The sequence below is a fragment of the Dendrobium catenatum genome, unplaced genomic scaffold (genome assembly GCF_001605985.2).
Source record: "Dendrobium catenatum unplaced genomic scaffold, ASM160598v2 fragScaff_scaffold_1546, whole genome shotgun sequence".
Classification (NCBI taxonomy): domain Eukaryota; kingdom Viridiplantae; phylum Streptophyta; class Magnoliopsida; order Asparagales; family Orchidaceae; genus Dendrobium; species Dendrobium catenatum.
In genome coordinates, this window is record NW_021320008.1 from 451,091 (window position 1) to 466,435 (window position 15,345).

Below are 15,345 nucleotides of genomic sequence, written 5' to 3' on the forward strand. Positions count from 1 at the left end.
GTTTTTTAAGATAGAAGCATCTTCTGGACACCTGGTCTCTATGCATTTGTAGTGATCAAGTTCTTACCACAAGCTTTGAAGGAGAGTGACACATTCAGTCACAGTCTTGCTCCCTTATTTTGTGCTTCCCACCTTGACTTTAATTTTGAAGATTTGTGTAGCATCCCGAGCTTTTGAGAAGGTTTGTCTTGCAGCATCCCATACCAATATGTCTTTTACATTAGATAGGAACATGAAAGCATCACTTTTGTCTAGAGTCATGAAATTCAACAACCATGACATGATCATAAAGTATGTTTCATCCCATGCCCAAAAATTATGATATTCTTCTTTTGGTCCTACCTCAAGGAGGTGAATCATTTTTCCTTTCCCTTTCAAGTAGTTCATCACAAATTGAGACTGATTCAAATAATTCTTCACATGGATAGTATTTAATATGTGAGCCTCCCATAGATTTCCATCCTAACCATGGGATCAAAATGCCAAGAAACAGCTGGGAGTTAACAAAAATATCTTGAATGATGCTAAGAGAAATCTATCGATCAAAGCCAAGAAGAATTGATGAGGTTGTGAGGAGTTCAAAAAAGGTTCTTAGGGAAGCCTCCATACCTATAGCTAAGTGACACCTTCATTGATAAGATTATTCTTGTATAGTATAATGTCAAACTAACCCCAACTAACTGATACTGACACCGCTTTCTAGTAATTTTTGAAAGTATAAATAAGACCTTGATTTCATGCAACAAACCTTCCCAAATTTGGTAACCAATAACCATTTTCTATATAAAGATGGTCATCATAATAATTAACTCAGAGGACAAAAAAAGAAAAACTAAAAGCCATAATTCATAAGAGAGTGCAAAGGAGAGAGAATTCAAGAAAGTTCAAGAGAACTTCTTCTCCCTCCCTTTATATTATCTTAGTTATACAGAAATTTTCCGCCAAGAGCCTAAATCATGTCTGAATCTCTTCTTGATGTTTTGTAAATGATTTTTGAATCATTTGCTAACAACGAAATTCTTCTATGATACTCTCCAATAATATTTGTGCACTTACCACCGACTTTTATAGTGTTTTGGTATAAACATTATAATATTAATAAACTTCACAAAAAATCATTAAGTACTAGTTTGAAACTTAGAGTTTTAACAAAATTAAGGAGGGAGTAAGTTGCTCAGTAGACAATTCTAGAATATAAAAATTTATTATAAGAACTTATTTGTTTGATCATAACCATTTATTAATATAATTTTACCAATTATCCGTAAACTTAAGAAAACTTCATACAATTGAAGGTACGTTATATCTCTAAACTTAAGAAAACTTCATACAATTGAAAGTTTTATAATTAGTGAGCATCATCTTCTTCCCACTCAATAAAAATATGTAAATTTTATATGAATACCCCAAATTCATATCAATAAACTCAGTATCAAATTAGTACAACTTCACAACCAGCTTCCGCTTTTTCTTAAAGTTTAAGAACTCTTTCTATAAGCATGATGCAATGGAAGATATTAGGGGTGTCAATTCGGGTCAGCGGGTCGGGTTCGGGTCGAACACGGAACTGACCCGGCACTGTTCGGGTCAACTCGAACCCGACCCATTTTTAAAAACGGGTTAGGTATCCAGACCCGAACCCGACCCGATTCGGGTCCGGGTCAACCCGACCTGACACGAATGATCCGAATTTGAGCTAAAATTGCTAATTTTCGGGTCAAAATTGGGTCAATATTCGATTTTCGGGTCAAAATCAGGTCAAAAAAGGGTCAATCTCGAGTTTTTGGGTCAAATATGAGTTTTCGTGTCACATTCGGGTCAATTTCGGGTTGCTGGGTCAACCCGAATCCGACCCGATTTTTAAAACGGGTTGATTTGTTCAACCCGAACCCAACCCGTTTCGGGTTCGGGTTGACCCGAACCCGGATTTTTCCGGGTTGGGTTCGGGTCGTGTTTCGGGTCGTGTCAAAAATTGACACCCCTAGAAGATATTATGCAAGGAGAGAGTGATGTGAAACATGTAAGAAAACAAGGATTGCCTCTGGAAATTAATAATAATTCGAAATTTAATCTTGCTAATTGTATACTTATGTTTCACCAAGTTAGATTCTTAAAAATTTCCGTTAAAAGTTTATGTAATAGCAAGCGATTACAAACGAGATTAACCAGATACTTGCAAGAAACAACAAGAATAAGAAATTAAAACTAATGGCAATGAAACAAAAATCCATGGTTTAACAATGAGATATGTTCACCATGTGTTCCCTCACTTTCGCTCTTAAAATTGGGGTTTAGCGGAGAAAGGGTAGAAGTAACTCTAGTGATGCCAACACAAGACAAGTAACGCGTAAGGTATTGTTCGTCGGAGAAGTAGCCAGAGGCGGGGAAGTTGATGGTCGGCCGACGATTTTCCAATGTCCAGTTGGTCATTACTCGTCAATCGTCTCGGCGAGATGATAGAGTACGTATGCGATATACGTAGCTTTTCACTGAATCCTCGTAGTCCCAGTGTGGATCAAAGAAAGGAGATAACAAGAATTTCGCCGGAAATCCATCAGAAACTTTAAAATTCGCCGGAAACTATCAAATATTCCGCCGGAAAGAAGAGATTTTCCTGTAGTGGAAGTCGATTTCTCCTTGAACGTTGTATGTGAATCCGTGGTCGACCTCAGGGTCTGCCAGGTACTAATGGTAGATGGGAGAAGGAATTTTGTCTTCTCTTCTTTGCTCTAAAAATCATGAAAGATTTAAGTTTTCCAAGAGAGACAAGGGGAGAGGAGGGGCGTCCAAGGAGAGAGGGGAGGCTTGTGGGCTAAGTTAGGTTTAGGGTTTGGGTGAGGGGTTATGAATAAATCTGAAATTAATTTCAGATTTAAGTAATTTGGGAGGCAATAGAATTTAAAATTTAATTTCAAATTCAAATTGGGATTAGGGAATTTAAGTAGAGAGAGAGAAAGCAAGGCAAAGGGAGCGGGCCGGCGGCATATAGAGAAGAGGAGGGAGTTTGGGGAGGAATTTTAAAAGCTTCCAAAACCAATCATGTAATTTAGGAAGGAATAATAAATAAAATCTAATTTAAATTTAAATTGGACTTATATTTATGTACTTTTCTAAATTAGAATTTGCAAATAAGGAAAATATTTGAAATTCAAATTTGAATTTCAAATAATAATAATTCCTTTCCTTTCTTGCTTGAGTGAATTTAGGAAAGCAATTATGATGATTGAAGTCATCATTAAGGAGGTAGCTATGGGGGTGGGCCGGAGGCAATGTGAAGGGGAAAGGGATGGTGTTGGGTAGGAGAAGGGAGGGGTTTTGGATGTGGCGTTGGTGAAGTTAGAGGAGTTGGGGTGGGCCGACGGGTGGGAGAAATGAAGGGGTTCAGGTGGTGGGGGAAAGAAAAAGATAAAAAGAAGTTTTGGGAGAAAACCAAGAGCTCACTCGGAGGAGTTGTTGGGTACTTCGTTTGAGCCTCTCCTAGGCTTCTCCTCTCTCAAGTGCACACACAAGAAGAAGAGAAATCTGAAATATTCATTTAATCATTCATTACCCTCATACAAAACACAAGACCTCTATATATAAGTCTCAAAAATAAAGAAAAGAAGAAAAAACTCCAATGCCCACAGGGCCACAATAAGAACTCATAACTCATAAGGGTAAACGAGGAAAACTGAAACACAACATAAATAAAACATAAAATACATCAAAAGTAAAGACTATGAATCATAGCTGTCGATCTACAATTCTGTCGATGGTGCACATGTCGGAATCTCTGACTGATATCCTCATCAGAGAGTTAATATCCCTTACTGATGGCAGTGTTCTCTAGCATCATTATCCAATGAAGCTTCATGCATTTAGAGGATATGATTTATAGAGAGAGAGAGAGAGAGAGAGAGAGAGAGAGATGGTATGGTGTAGTATAGTAAAAAAATGGAGGTTAAGGCTAGGTTATGCAAAGTGAGAGTAGTTTAGGAATAAGGAAGAATATTCAAATAAGTTAGAAATCATTACTTTGAAGGAACCTTCTACTTATTTTGATTGATGATGAGTTTTTTTTTTCATACAAGCTCTCATTTTATTCTCCTTAATATATAAGACGATCAATATTCTTCTTATATGATTATTTCATGATTAGTAATCTTAGGAAAACTTGATTGCATAAAACCCTTAGACATTTTTATATTGCTCATCATATTATTGACATCCGGGGGGACACACCAACTCCACCAAAAATTATGAGCTCTAGCCACCATAGCCAGGGCCAGGGTTAGAAGGAATCACTTCTAAATTGAAGACTTTTTACCAATAGCACCTAAATAATATTAATTCAATTTTAAAATCCATGACAATAAGCAGTGGATATTGGTCTCTTAATCTTGGATAATATTTAGTAACGGTTTAAACTTTACCTATAATTTGTTATTAATTTAATTTGTCAAAAAATTTAAACTAAATTTTATATAGTATATACTATAATAAAGTTAAGGTTTGTATGGATTAAATCGATATACAAATCAATTACCCTCAAACCTAAATAGCATCATTTTAAGCATTGTTTCAAATTTGAGAGTTGTCTATTTTGGGAGATTAAACCAAAGGAAAATCAAAGTTGGGCCAGATACACCAATGATCAAACCCATTTTCAACCCAAAAGTTTGGCTTATGGGTGAGGGTCAACTATATAGTATTTTTACATCAATATTATTTTTAGCTACTAATGAGAAACTGCACGTGAAGTTCATATGGCAGTGTTCTCTGGCATCATTATCCAATAAAGTTTCATGCATCTAACGGATATGATTTAGAGAGATAGAGAGAGATGGTATGGTGTAGGAGAAGAGTGTAGTGAGAAACATGGAGGTTAAGGCCAGGTTATATTAAGAGAGAGTAGTTTAGCAATAAGGAAGAATTTTCAAACAAGTTAGAAATCATTACTTTGAATCAACCTTCTTCTTATTTTGATGGATGAAGAGTTTTTTTTTTTTTTTCATACACGCTCTCTTTTTATTCCCCTAAGACGATCAATATTCCTCTTATATGATTATTTCATGATTAGTAATCTTAGGAAAGCTTGTTTGCATAAAACCCTTAAACATTTATATATTTCTCATCATATTATTACTATCCGAATGGACGCACCAACTCCACCAAAAATTATGAGTTCTAGCCACCACAGCCAGGGCTAGGGTTAGCAAGGATCAAATCTAAATACAAACTTTTTTACCAATAGCACCTAAATCATCTTAATTCAATTTAATAAATCCAAGACTGTAAGTAGTGGATATTGGTCTCTTGATCTTGGATAATATTTAGTAATGGTTTAAACTTTACCTATAATTTGTGATAAATTTAATTTGTCAAAAAAATTAAACTCAATTTTATATAGTTTATATACTATAATAAAGTTAAGGTTTGTATGGATTAATTTGATATACAAACTAATTACCCTCAAATCTAAATAGCATCATTTCAAGCATTGTTTCAAATTTGAGAGTTGTCTATTTTGGGAGAATAAGCCAAACGAAAATCAAAGTTGGGCAAGATACACCAACAATCAAGCCCATTATCAACCTAAAGGTTTAAGCTTATGTGTGAGGGTTAACTATAGAGTATTTTTACATCAATATTAATTTTAGCTATCTAATGAGAAACTATGGAGTTCTTATGGCAGTGTTCTCTGGCATCATTATTCAATGAAGCTTCATGCATCTAAAGGATATGATTTAGAGAGAGAGAGATGGTATGGAGTAGGAGTAGTGTGTAGGGAGAAAAATAGAGGTTAAGGCTAGATTATGCCACTACAGGAAAGTCAGCGATTTGCAGCAACCTTTGTGGTGGAATATTTTTTCTCAAAAATTACTACATAAGTATTCGTCATTTTATTTGTAGCGGATTTGCGGTGAAAATTTTTCCGCAAATGTGCGGCTGAATTTCTATATAAAATCTGTCACAAATCCTCCGCAAATCCGACCTATCTAAACCCGGCCCGACTAACTGGGCATTTGTTTCATTCGCTATTGCTTTGTTATAGACCGTGGCAATATTGCTCAGCTCTATGTTCCCCTGCGGCATCGACTCCTTCGATGACGTTCCATCCTATCACATCTGAAATCACTCTTCCTCGGCGCCGTTCTTCTTCGTCTTCACAATTTTTGTCTCCTCTGACTACAACTTGCTCGGAAGCAGCGACGGGCACTCGCTCGCTGTGAAGGTAACTAGCTAATTTCTACCTTTCGCATGCTTCTTCGGCCAAATCCCTTAAATCTACCGAACTCCCGGATTTAGTAGATCTCAGATTTATGACAAAAGAGGGAAACAGAGGATTTATTCCTCCATTAGATCTACTGGTTGGCAGTATTTAGCATAAATCCTTCTCAAATCATGCATAAATCATGTTGCCAAATAGCCCTTAGTGTATGTTTTTTGCTAATGATATTCTCAAATCCTGTATATATTAAGCTATGATGCACCAACACTTCTACTCAAAGAGACGTGCAGTGTCCGACACCGTATCCGACACGACACGCGTCCGACACTCCTCCGACATGTGTCGGACACACCAAAAACGTGTCCAATTAAAAAAATATTAAATACAAATTGGAAACGCATATCCGACACGCATATCTTAAATATTTTATGAATTTTTAAAATATAATTTCATGTATTTAAATTTTTACTTATTTAAAATATAAAAATTAAATTTGTTATTTCTTGCCCACAACACCAAATCAATCACCCTCTCAACATCGACGATAAATACCCTCTTAATATTGATGTCCAATATTTATTGCATAACATCAATTCCTGACTCTTGACAGCATTGTCATCTCCTCTCTCGATGACTGATAAACTGCATAGACGTCCGACTCTCGATATCCTAATATTAATCATTTTAAGCAGAAATTCTAGTTAAATGACTTATTATTTCTAAATTATTTTTAAAATTATACTTATTTAATTTTTATACATTATTTTTAAATATAAAAACTGTAATGCCGTGTCCAACCCGTGTCGGTGTCCTATATTTTCAATAATTGACATGTCCGTGTCTGTGTCGTGTCATGTCTGTGTCGCCATGTCCGTGTCTGTGCATCACAGATATTAAATTTGCATAGATGTTCTTACTACAACATTTGTAAGAGGATGTACCTTGGTGTATACTTTTTGCTATTGATATTCTTCTTATTGATAAGACTAGAGAGGGAGTTGATTAAAAACTGGAATTATGGGGATCAACCTTAGAATCTATAGGCTTTCATTTGAGTAAATCTAAAACATAATATATAGAGTGTAATTTTAGTGGTACAATGGTACTAGATCTAGTGGTGGGAATGTGACATTAGGTGATCGATTTATTACAAAAAGTGCACAATTTTTAGTTATCTCGGGTCTATTGTTTAAAGTGATAGTCAAATAGATGGGGATATTATTATAATAATTCAAGTTGGATGGTTGAAGTGGAGTGATGATTGTAGGAGATTTTTTTTTGCTACAGGTTTATGGCGGACATTCCATCGCAAACATAGAAACGACGAGTGAGTATCATATTTTGTAATGGAAACATCTGTCACGAATAGCAGTGGATTTGCGGTGGAATATCCGACACAATTTACGATGGCCTTTCCGCCACAAATCCGTCGGAATTTGCGACATTTTGTAAAAATGAAACCATCATTTTTCTCAATATGAATCTGTCATAAATCTATCGTAAATCTATCACAAAATATTTGCAACAGATTTCGTCGCAAATACTTTTGTGATGCAAATTTTACTGTCAAACGTGAATCCGCTGCAAATCCGCCATAAAATGAAATTTAAGATATATATTTGGCTTGTTTTATGGCGGATTTTTTCACCACAAATACCTGTCTTTTCTGCAATATGTAAGTGAGGGTAGTTTAGGAATAAGGAAAAATTTTCAAATAAGTTAGAAATCGTTACTTTGAATCAACCTTCTACTTATTTTGATGGATAAAGAGTTTTTTTTTTCATACACGCTCTCTTTTTATTCCCCATAATATATAAGACGATCAACATTCCTCTTATATGATTTATGATTATTTCACGATTAGTAATCTTAGGAAAACTTGATTGCATAAAACCCTTAGACATTTATATATTTCTCATCATATTATTACCATCCGAAGGGACACACCAACTCCACCAAAAATTATGAGTTCTAGCCACCATAGCCAGGGCCAGGGTTAGCAAGGATCAAGTCTAAATACAAGCCTTTTTATCAATAGCACCTAAATCATCTTAATTCAATTTTAAAAATCCAAGACGGTAAGTAGTTGATATTGGTCTCTTAATCTTGGATAATAATAGTAATGGTTTAAACTTTACCTATAATTTGTGATAAATTTAATTTGTCAAAAAAAAAACTAAATTTTATATAGTATATACTATAATAAAGTTAAGGTTTGTATGGATTAAATCGATATACAAATCAATTACCCTCAAACCTAAATAGCGTCATTTCAAGCATTGTTTCAAATTTGAGAGTTGTCTATTTTGGGATAATAAACCAAAGGAAAATCAAAGTTGGGCCAGATACACCGACGATCAAGCCCATTATCAACCCAAAAGTTTAAGCATATAGGTGAGGATTAACCATATAGTATCTTTACATCAATATAGCTATCTAATGAGAAACTAATTAAAACCAAAATCACACATGAATTAATATCCCCCTCCCCCTTACACGTACATAAAAGCACTCCACATCAATCATCTCTCCACTTTAAATCAAAGCTCGATCATCAAGTATGTATCAAGAGCCCACTCAAGTACAAGGAGGCACTATCAGAGACTCTAACACTCAAACCTTGCTCAACCGTGATAAAATCCACATCAATACCCATAGGAGTCACAAAGCATAAGAGCCACTCCCAGATGAACCTTATGAATTAAATGGTGATCGAAATTGAGCCAACTGCAGTAATGGTCAAACTCATTTTCAATCCAAAAGCTTAAGCTTATAAGTGAGGTACAATCACTTGATATTTATACAATATATTTTTCAAATATCTAATATGAAACTAAATCCAAAGCCACGTTATGTCTTACTTATTCATTCAATGTTTTGTATTGGAAATATCATTGGGTAGCAAAACCCCACATCAAAAAGCATGGATTCGTAACACCTAATATCTTCTATCCACCAGTAAACGTGTTAGACACCGGCCCCTTAATTATGGACGAAATATGGTATTAGTCTTTAAAAGCATACATACAGGTAGTAACCATCTTAATTCTTCAAATAGCCTTAAACTTTGGACACCAACATAACTAGAGTTAGGATCACTAAGGTTTAACTTCCCATACAAGCCTTGCACCACCAACCCTAAGCAACACAATTTCTAAATTGGAGAGTTACAGATATTCACGCTTTCATTTTAAACATAACAAAGATTCACATTTGAAAGCTTGAATCCTTAAAACCAAATCACTTTGATCAACAACTAGAAGTGTCAAACACTATCCTTTAGTTATAATTTTTAATGGATATTCGTCATATGTGGTTAAAACTTCACTACAAGTTGTGACCGTAAGTCCTGTGTAAGTTTTCCACTAAACTCATATGCATCTAAATCTAAAGAAGAGTTACTCTACCCTATCCAAGTTCAGATCACTATCATATATTGTGAGAAGGTTTATCAATGACTCTCGTCATACATCCAAGTTAAATAAGGACGTCATATCAAACGTGCAAGATGAAACTTGCCCTGTGTAACTGTTGTTTAAATATATTTAGATATAGATATATTGTATTAAATACATTAAGTTTAACCTAAATGGGATAAATTATTCAGAAAGCTGTCTCTGCAAGTATTTTTGCTACATAACTACTAAGAATAACAATAATAATAATGTCAGCTACAATTAAAGACTTCATCTAATAGATATATCCACTTCCTAGCTGCTAAGACTTCATTAGCTTATATCCATTCTTTCATTACTTTTTCTTGTAAGCAAATGCTAATTAGTAATTACTAAGCGTACATGAAGCAAGAGTTGTTTTTGCCTCCAAGTTAAAACTAAGATACATAACTTTTTCCAATTTTAATTATGCAACAATTAGTCAATTAATTTCCAAAGGAAATTAATAGCTTACTGATATGGTAAATGCATAAAAGAGCAAAACGTTAAGACAATCTATCCAAAATAATGAGAAATCAAATCAAGCTAGCAAATTTCATAGAATTGTTAGCAGAAAATAACACACAAGTTGTACATGTAAGCCATTGATGACAATCAGAAAAGTAGATACTGCTTACAAACACACTTCATACAGTAAAAATTAACATAGTAATTAAACATTGCAATGAATATGAAGTAGATCATAATCAAATAGAGATAGTGAGGATCATGTCAGTAAGTTAAAGATTGATTATCACATGTGAACTAGCAATTAGTTTAAGAAAATGGAGAAGGCTTGCAGATGAAGGTTTCGTTTGGGACGGCTTTCTTACTGCTTCTTAAAGCAGCTTTTTACTATCAAAATTAATATTTTTCTATAGAAAGCTGCTTTAAGAAGAAGAGAGAAAGCCATCCGATCCCAAATGAAGCCAAAGCTTTATGCACAATGCATGAAGATCAAACATGGCCTTATAAAGTGGCTATTTCTATTTATCAAACTTGTAACAATCATATATACCACAACCGAGATAATGTAACCGTTGGGAAACCATTATGATAATCTCTTAAAACTAGTCACTAGCTCCATTTATGGTCGTATGTACCTTCAGTAGCTGGCAATCATAGCACACTGTAATCTAGCCATTCTATATTATTATGTTTCAAAAATATCATTATCAAATTAAAAACAATGTAACTACTAAATGATTTAACGTTTTAACTTTTGATTAATTTTGTGGTGCGTGAGCAACACTTAATAACATTCTTTCTTGTGCTAGCTTAGGCTTTCTTTAACGCGGTGTATAATTAAGAGAATTGAATAACTTTGAATGCAAATAACAATGAAGTCTACTAGCACTGGCAAAAAAAATCTAAGTACAATCATGGGCGGATACAGCGGGGGCACTAGGGGTTGCTGGCACCCACTGGATCAAATCCTCCCCTCTGAGTTATTGTATTTGGATGACTCAGCGTTACTCTTAATCTTTTTATGACGACTTTGGGGCAAAAATATTTCAAAAAAAAATGAAATAGAACAAAGATCTAGAATGTGTTTATTGCTTAAAATGAGTAAGAAATCCTTGATTTTAATACAATCCCCTCAGACAAGGATCAGTACCCGAGGGGTGCCCGAGAAGATCACCTAATTGTCATTCAATATAACTTGTCGATTTATACTACTGAACTGGAGCTCCAAGTGACAATTTGATTGACGAAAATAACGCCAGAAATTTGTTTCCACATGAAATACACGCAATCTTAAGATGCGACAGCAGAATATGATCAAGCGCTGACTTAACCGAGCTTATTAGATCAAATTATAATCCCAGATATCTTTTTATGTATCAATCCAAAATTTAAAATTTAATTTAGTACATTCTTCACCTCGTTGTCCCCAAAATTAATCTCCTGTGAGTTTCAATGATGTTTCTTCGGCTAAAGCAGCGCACTAATTACCCTCTACATCTCTAGAGTACAGTTAGGCAGAAAGCTTCACCTCGATCGGAGGACATGAAGAGGAAAAGAACAAAATTTACGACCAAAATGGGACGATGAGCAGCAAAGGTAAACGTACCAGTTTTTCCCACTAGAAGTAGCCAAAATGGGCATAAATTCCAAAAAGAAGAAAGAAAACAAAAGAAACCCCGTTTTACCCAGCTCCTTCATTCCAAAATAAGAAAAAGGGAAAAGGGGCTCAATACGCTACTTGCTGGCTGGCGTGTGAAGAAAAACCCTAAAATAAATAGACCTAGACTTGAAGCCATATATATATACGTATAGATATATCTATATATATCAAGGGAAAGAGATAGAGAGTAAAAGAAAACCTGGAACTAGAGAACTCGTAGAGCTTGCCGCTTGAGGAGAAGACGATAAGGCCGATCTCGGCGTCGCAGAGCACGGAAAGCTCAAAAGCTTTCTTGAGCAAGCCGTTCCTTCGTTTGGAGAAGGTCACCTGCCTACTCGTTGCGTTCTCTATACGCCTCACCTCCGTCTTTCCCCGCACCATTTTAATTTCTCTGTATCTTTTCCCCTTTCCAACCCAGAAGAAGTAGGTGAAAGATCAGACGATATGGATCAGAATCTAGAAAAATGCAGATCGGTTGGAAAAAAACACGCAAAGGAGCTCAGCTTGCAGAAATGGCAACCACGGAGACTGGCCCTGACGTCGAGGCCACCTTGCCTGAACCCTATTCCGCCGCCGCAGCAGCCCGGCGAAGGAACTAAAAAAGATTGGATTTTTTTGCAGGATGGTGGCTGAACTTTCCTTATTCGTCTCCCATGGACCGTCCAATAATGGAGGCTTTAGTAGAAAACGGAAACCCACGAAGCTAACCTCAGCTTCTGATTCGCCATGACCTTTCTCCGGTCTCATTTTCCCACCTTTAATTTAATTTTGGTTTTTTCACCCTCTGGATTGAGATGGTGTGAAAAAGAATAGTAGAGAGGGCCAATGGCGGGGCGGAGACGGGGACGATGGAGCCCACCTCGTACGAGGCTCGGCAAGCATGGATGGCGCTCGTCTCTCTTAAATGTACTCGTCCGTACAATCAGCTAGCTTGATTTTGACACGTGTGAGTGTTGCATTGGCTGCATGTCAAGCGATGGGCCCAATTCGGCACATGGCCCAGCCCACATCGAAGTGAAGAATTTTCGGTTGATTGGAGAATATTCGGTTTCAATTAATCGTATTAATTTCATAATTCAATTTTTATTATGATTTTAATATTATGGAATATAATATATATATACTTTTTTTTTTTCAATCTAAATCATTTCAAATTTAATGAAATTTAGTGATAAAGTTTTAGTATAATTTTTACTATTGCTTAAAAGTATAAATTTCATTAAAAATTTATGAACTTCTTCTATAACTTTTTTGTTTTATTTGAATCTTTATCAAAATTTTAGAATTTTAAAGCAAAAATCATAAAAAACCAAAAATATTAATTTAAGTTTAAGTTAATTTTTAGTTAATTTGTAGTCACCAAAATTTAAAACCATGGCCCCCATCACTTTAAAAAGTCTAATCATTCCATGGAAAAAGTAAGCATCAATAACAATGGAGGAACAAGGGTTGCGCTAGTGTAGACACCAAGTTGTATAAAATTCGTGGCCCGCATCACTTTCAAATGTGAAGCCCTTCCATGAGAAAAATGAGCATAAATCATCATGGAGAACAAGAGATTTTACATTTATTATATGTGGTCTTGAATTTACGAGGTTTGAGTGCAAGAAAATTTGAGTCAGTAGAGTACACATTTCATGACTAAACAGTGCACAAAGATTTAGCACGAACAAATAAAAATAGCAGAACCACAAAAAGTTTGGACATAGAAAACCCAAAAAGGAACAAATCACAAGGCATAGCCCAGTTGCATAATTCAGTATGTAGTAAGTGATGCAAATATCCTCTTTTCTTCACTAATATTGAAGAAGATGACGAGTACAGTAATTAAATATCCATAGATGGATAATCTATACCCAACTATAGGGTTTAATTTTCTCAAAAGGAATTTTAGAAATTTGATGTCCACATACGGACAAATATACGCAATAGTCGGGTTAAATCTTCTTAGCTAGAGAAAGTGGTGTATTTTGAAGCCGATCGTCAATTGTGACTCTGGTTATCGGTGGTATAGTTGATGGTGGTCATTGGCAACAATGGTTGGAAAATGCAAGAGATCTCTTACTAGTTCTCTCTAGCATTTTTCCTTCCTCCCCCTCATGTGAAGAATAAAGGCATATTTAGATATTTTTGGGAGTGGCATGCATGCTCCATAAATATGAAAAAAATATTTGATAAATTTGGAGTGCTCCGTCAAACGGTCCATATTAATTTCCTTAATCATAGAGCTTTAATCAAATATTTAAGTGTTTTAAAGATGTCAAAATTATGTGTTCTTGAGCTCGTTGGATTTGTCTCATCGAGCAGCTTGATTCGACTATAAGCATGTCATATTTGGAGATCATTTGTTTACTCAATTAATACTTTGAAGCTTTTAAGTATGCTTCAGTCCTCTGATTCGAGCCTATTTGGACTCAGATTACACAAATTTTGATTTTATTGGATTTATCTTTTCGAGACATTTAGTTTGACTCTAAGTCTACTATGATCAGAATTTGGATGATCCCAAATTTAATTTTGGAAGCATCAAGTTTAGTCATATTTTAAGATTAGTACTTGGTCAAGTTGATTTTTGGTAACGTATCATTTGCCTCTAATTTTTGGACATCAAAACTTTTGAAGTCCGAAAATATATGTCTGATCTTTCCAAAATATTGTAATGTAAAGCTATATTTTTCAGATAATTATAATTCATGACCACTTATTGGATGTCAATGTGAACCTTCTTTCAGATCCATGAACCAATTAAAATATCTTTAATAGCCAAATTGTTGCTGGCCTTGCCAACCCCAAATGGAGTTGAAACTTTTATTTTAGATGTTGCCTTGAAGTGATAGCTCCAAAAATTAACTATAGTGGTCTCCAAAAAATAGCATTGTATATCGATTTTAACTTAACCATAATGAATTGATTCATATAAGTTGCTTAATAAAGGAAGTCACCCAAAGTAGTAAGGAGAGTGAATGTTTATTTAACCCTTACTGGCCGATTATCGAATTTATATAATGGTGTTGCTAGTGATTAGAGAATTTCTCTAACTAAAACTAGCTTAGGAATGTAAAATAAAACAAAATGTTAATGGAACTTCCATTATCAATAAGGATTATTTTAACATTATAACAAGGATCCTCAATGCTAGCATTAATAACAAGTGGATCTTGATGCAAAATATGAATCCCTTCTATATCAGAATCATTAAATGTGATGGAATGATTAGCTCGCACCTTCTTTAGTGGCGATTCTTATGGGGTAGTAAGGAGAATTTGGTAAGGCATTAGGATCCTTCAATAATAGTTTCAATTTCTTTAACCATTTGATGGTTACCTTACTGTTATCTTTGTTATTGATGATTCTGCCGCCCCTGGCCAGTAGGCTTAGTTTTATTTTAGGCATGTAGGTTTAGAGTAAATTAACAGAGATATCCTTATTGAGTTAACATTTTACTCCCATCTTTCAATTTTTTGCAATCTTTAGTAGTGCATCCCCACCTTCGATGAAATAGTAATATGTGTACTATTATTATTTCAAGACTTTACTAAAGATTGCAAAATATCTTGATTATATTCTCAACA

At 34.9% G+C, this 15,345-nt stretch overlaps 1 protein-coding gene across 1 annotated transcript in view; it reads right to left on the reverse strand.

The window, feature by feature from the left end:
- LOC110106340 (MADS-box protein SOC1) overlaps positions 1-12,763 on the reverse strand; it is a 55,181-nt gene extending 42,418 nt beyond the window's left edge. Inside the window, exon 1 of the mRNA XM_020836208.2 lies at positions 11,973-12,763. Coding sequence (XP_020691867.1) covers positions 11,973-12,154 — 182 coding nt within the window. The 5' untranslated portion in view covers positions 12,155-12,763. The remainder of the gene's footprint in view (positions 1-11,972) is intronic.
- Positions 12,764-15,345: the final 2,582 nt, after the last annotated feature.